This window comes from Seriola aureovittata, chromosome 14 (assembly GCF_021018895.1).
Source record: "Seriola aureovittata isolate HTS-2021-v1 ecotype China chromosome 14, ASM2101889v1, whole genome shotgun sequence".
Classification (NCBI taxonomy): domain Eukaryota; kingdom Metazoa; phylum Chordata; class Actinopteri; order Carangiformes; family Carangidae; genus Seriola; species Seriola aureovittata.
Genome location: NC_079377.1, coordinates 25,324,503 through 25,328,204, shown reverse-complemented (window position 1 = coordinate 25,328,204; position 3,702 = coordinate 25,324,503). Strand labels below are relative to the sequence as shown.

General features: G+C 42.6%; 2 protein-coding genes across 2 annotated transcripts; both read right to left on the bottom strand.

Annotated features, from left to right (window-relative positions):
• Nucleotides 1-478: 478 nt before the first annotated feature.
• LOC130181473 (uncharacterized) lies at nt 479-1,917 on the bottom strand. The gene has a single exon (XM_056395717.1). The coding sequence runs from the start codon at nt 1,713-1,715 to the stop codon at nt 1,023-1,025; it is 693 nt and encodes a 230-aa protein (XP_056251692.1). The 5' UTR covers nt 1,716-1,917; the 3' UTR covers nt 479-1,022.
• A 120-nt stretch (nt 1,918-2,037) lies between these two features.
• LOC130181474 (uncharacterized) lies at nt 2,038-3,232 on the bottom strand. Its single transcript, XM_056395719.1, has one exon. It carries the CDS (start codon nt 3,129-3,131, stop codon nt 2,517-2,519), a length of 615 nt encoding a protein of 204 aa, XP_056251694.1. The 5' UTR covers nt 3,132-3,232; the 3' UTR covers nt 2,038-2,516.
• Nucleotides 3,233-3,702: the final 470 nt, after the last annotated feature.

Here is a 3,702-nt window from a genome sequence, read left to right as displayed (position 1 = left end):
CACCCTCAGCTCCCTGTGTTTTGATTCGCCAAAGGGTTTACAGTGACGCCTGCTGGCCGTGTCCTAGAACTGCAGCAGGGATTTTCTGACCCCGTTGAACCCCGTAAAGAAAAGATAAGATAAACCTTTATTGATCCCACGCCGGGAAAATTAGGAAAACGAGGTAGAAGAAAACAAACAAGTAAAACAACAGAATAAAGTAGGAAAATAACAACTCAACCTCTGCAGAACAGAGAGGTTCCTTTGTTCCCACTGCCGTCAGGCTATACAACAACTCAGCCAAAGGAAGTGGACTAATTTAATTATTATTGTTTATTTATTATTAACTGTTTTTATTATTCTGTACAATGACCTAATTGACACATGGATTTATTGACTTTATTTATCCCTAGGGGATAAATACTGTGGTTATCCCTAGGGGATAAATAAAGTATCTATCTATCTATCTAAATAGCATTCGCATTAAAACCAATGGAACTTTTTATTTCATAAACTTAAAAAAAGAATTAAGTAGTAACAGTAATAATTGTTGCATGTGCAAAAGAGCACCCTACTTCGTCAGTAACCTACTTATTAACCTACATTTTGCCAACTGTTAAGCATGGGGGGGGGGGGGGGGTGTGTGCAAATACTCTGCTTTGGGTTTGTGTGGCAGCAGTAAAAACAGATGCAAAAACAACCACAAAGACGTGTGAGATGTGATGTTTTCATACGATTCACAAAGAACGAGCTGCTGCCTGATGCAGAGCAAAAACCCTGATGATGTAAAAATGCATATGGTGCCACTTTCTGACAAGGTACCATTTATTTATAAAGGGTGTGTAACCTGTAAATACAGCTACGCAGTTTACAGATCGGTTTGTCAGACATCAACTTGACAGTAAATAACAATAATGGAAGAAGCTTGCTGCTTATAAAAGTACTTGTGTAGATATCTGTTCTTTCATATTTTACCCTTTTTTTTGACTGCGGTGTCTCTTCAACAGATTCAGCACCGTTTCCGTCTGACGTGGACGGATCAGTTACCTGTTGGTCCCTCGTTTACGCCACACTAAGTATCCACAAATCCCAAGGAACGCTATTAATATGATGACCTCCCAGGTTTGAAGTTTTCTCTGGAAGAATGGATTCAGGTGGGGTTTACTTTCTTCCACACGGACTGGGTTCTTCATCTGGCAGGAGAAGGTTTTAACCTTTTTAGTCTCGTCATTCTTGATGTTCTTGTTCTTTCCCCCCGGTATCCACTCTCCTTCTCCCTCCCTCCAGCTGTAGGTGACAGGTTCAGCCCCTGAGGTGTCTCCATCACAGGTCAGGGTGCAGTTGTCCAAGGCAGGGGAACATGTCGGTGGTTTGAGCGCCACCTCAGGCTTTGGCACTTTCTTGATTAGTTCAACACTGTAACTCTGACTCTGGACCTGGTTGTTGATCTCCACCGTGTACAACCCCGCGTAAGTTTTATTCATGTTTTTAATTTCCAAACGTCCAGTGGTTGTGTTCAGGGTTGTGTGACCTTGAAACATGCAGTGATAATCCAACGTATCATTCACCCACTCAACCACCAGGTTACCGTCATGTTTCCACAGGATGCCGGTTATAGCTCCAGAGAACGGCGGGATCAGGCTCAGGGTACCACCGACCTCCGAGTATGACGGTATATTTTGGGCTTCAGCAGAGATCAGCATCGTGAAGAGCAGAAAACACACCTGTTTCTCCATGTCCACAGATCAGTGCAGAAGTGACAGATTATCGACTTTGATATCAGCAGTAAACACCCAGGTCACAGCTCCTCCGTGTTCTTCTTTTGGTCTGAGGTGAATGTGGTTTTCACGGAGCAGCATTTCCTTCCTGTGACATTATTTACTGAGTCCTCTCAGTTTAACCGTGTGAGACAGCAACACTGTCTTTGTACCACTAAAAATCTTCTGTATCCAACTGTTAACTTGGACTATAGCGCCTGTTTAAAGTCACTGTTAATAAACTGATTTCAAAGAGACGCAAACTGACAACAAAACAGGAAACAACCACAGAGACACATGATCTTTTTGTAGTTTTTTTAATTCAGTATGCAGTGAAATGCTGATGATGAATAAGCTGTAACATGTTAAATGGATAGACGACAAAAATAACAGAAAAAATACAGAGCAAGAAAAAGACGACCCTACAGCAGACCGAATCTTTTTGTTGCATCTGCGAGATGTTAAAACAAGGGGTTTGTAACCTGTACGTGGCTCATAACTGATCTATAAAACATTGATCAATGATTTATTACCCATAATCAATCCATTAATTACAGCTTCTAAACACTTCATACATGCTGTCAGCTGCATATGCATCATATATCAAATATCAAACGAGTTAGTAAGGCGATGAATTTAGCTGCAAATTAGTTTGTTTTCAGATTTTACCATTTCCATCTTGACGAGGACAGATCAGTTTCCACTAGTCCCAAAGAGTGTCATCATCACCAACATCTTTCAGACAAGGTGTAAAACTTCAGGCCAGGTTGGAGGTTCAACCTAGAATGGATTTGGTTGGGGTTCACTTTCTTCCACACCGAGTGGGTTCTTCATCTGGCAGGAGAAGGTTTTAACCTTTTTAGTCTCTTCATCATTCTTGATGCTCTTGTTCTTTTCCCCCGGTATCCACTCTCCGTCTCCCTCCCTCCAGCTGTAGGTGACAGGTCCAGCCTCTGAGGTGTCTCCATCACAGGTCATGGTGCAGTTGAGCAAGGCAGGGGAACATATCAGTGGTTTGAACACCACCTCAGGCTTTGGCACTTTCTTGATTAGTTCAACATTGTATTCCTGACTCTGGACCTGGTTGTTGATCTCCACCGTGTACCACCCCGCGTAAATTTTATTCATGTTTTTAATTTCCAAACGTCCAGTGGTTGTGTTCAGGGTTGCCATGCCCCTAAATTTGCCGTAGTAATCCACCTCATTTCCCACCAACTCAACCACCAGGTTACCGTCATGTTTCCACAGGATGCTGGTTATAGCTCCAGAGAACGGCGGCGTCAGGATCAGGGTACCGCCGACCTCCGAGTATGACTCTATAGTTTGGGCTTGAGCAGAGTTCAGCATCACAAACAGCAGAACTGCGAAGAGCGGGAAACACAGCTTTCTCTCCATGTCCACGGATCAGTGCAGGACTGACAGAACAACACAGCAGCCAGAATTAAAAGGTTTTAAATTCCTCATAACATGTTGATATCTTGACACTTCCTCAAATGTTCTTCCTCTTTTCGTCATTGAGAAATTCTTTGTCCCTCGTCAAGACAGAAGTGAGTAACTGAAAGTGTTAAAGAGGAAGGAGTGGCGGTGGGCGGGTTATTTCGATTTGGGTTTACGGTCAGTAAAAACATGAAGTTGGTTTTCATCCCTGGGTGCATTTCCATTAACCTGCTTAATGCCAATTGTGAAATTAAAAACGAATAATCGAAACATGTAAATTAAAACAACAACAAAAAAAAAAAACTCTCAAAAGGCTTTTTTTTTTTAGCAATATTTCTCAAAATTGAGAGAGAAGTGAGAAGTGAGAGTGTTTACAGGCTCCATCAGTGTCACTGGTGCTGGACGGCTCCAGCGGATAAATCCGAGGCTGAGATTGTTGTGGCCGAACGGAGGTCGGAGGCGTGGCATTTGTTTTGGTCTGAGATGCTGCTGGTCAAGTGCGACACACCTTTAAATTTAAACAACCTTT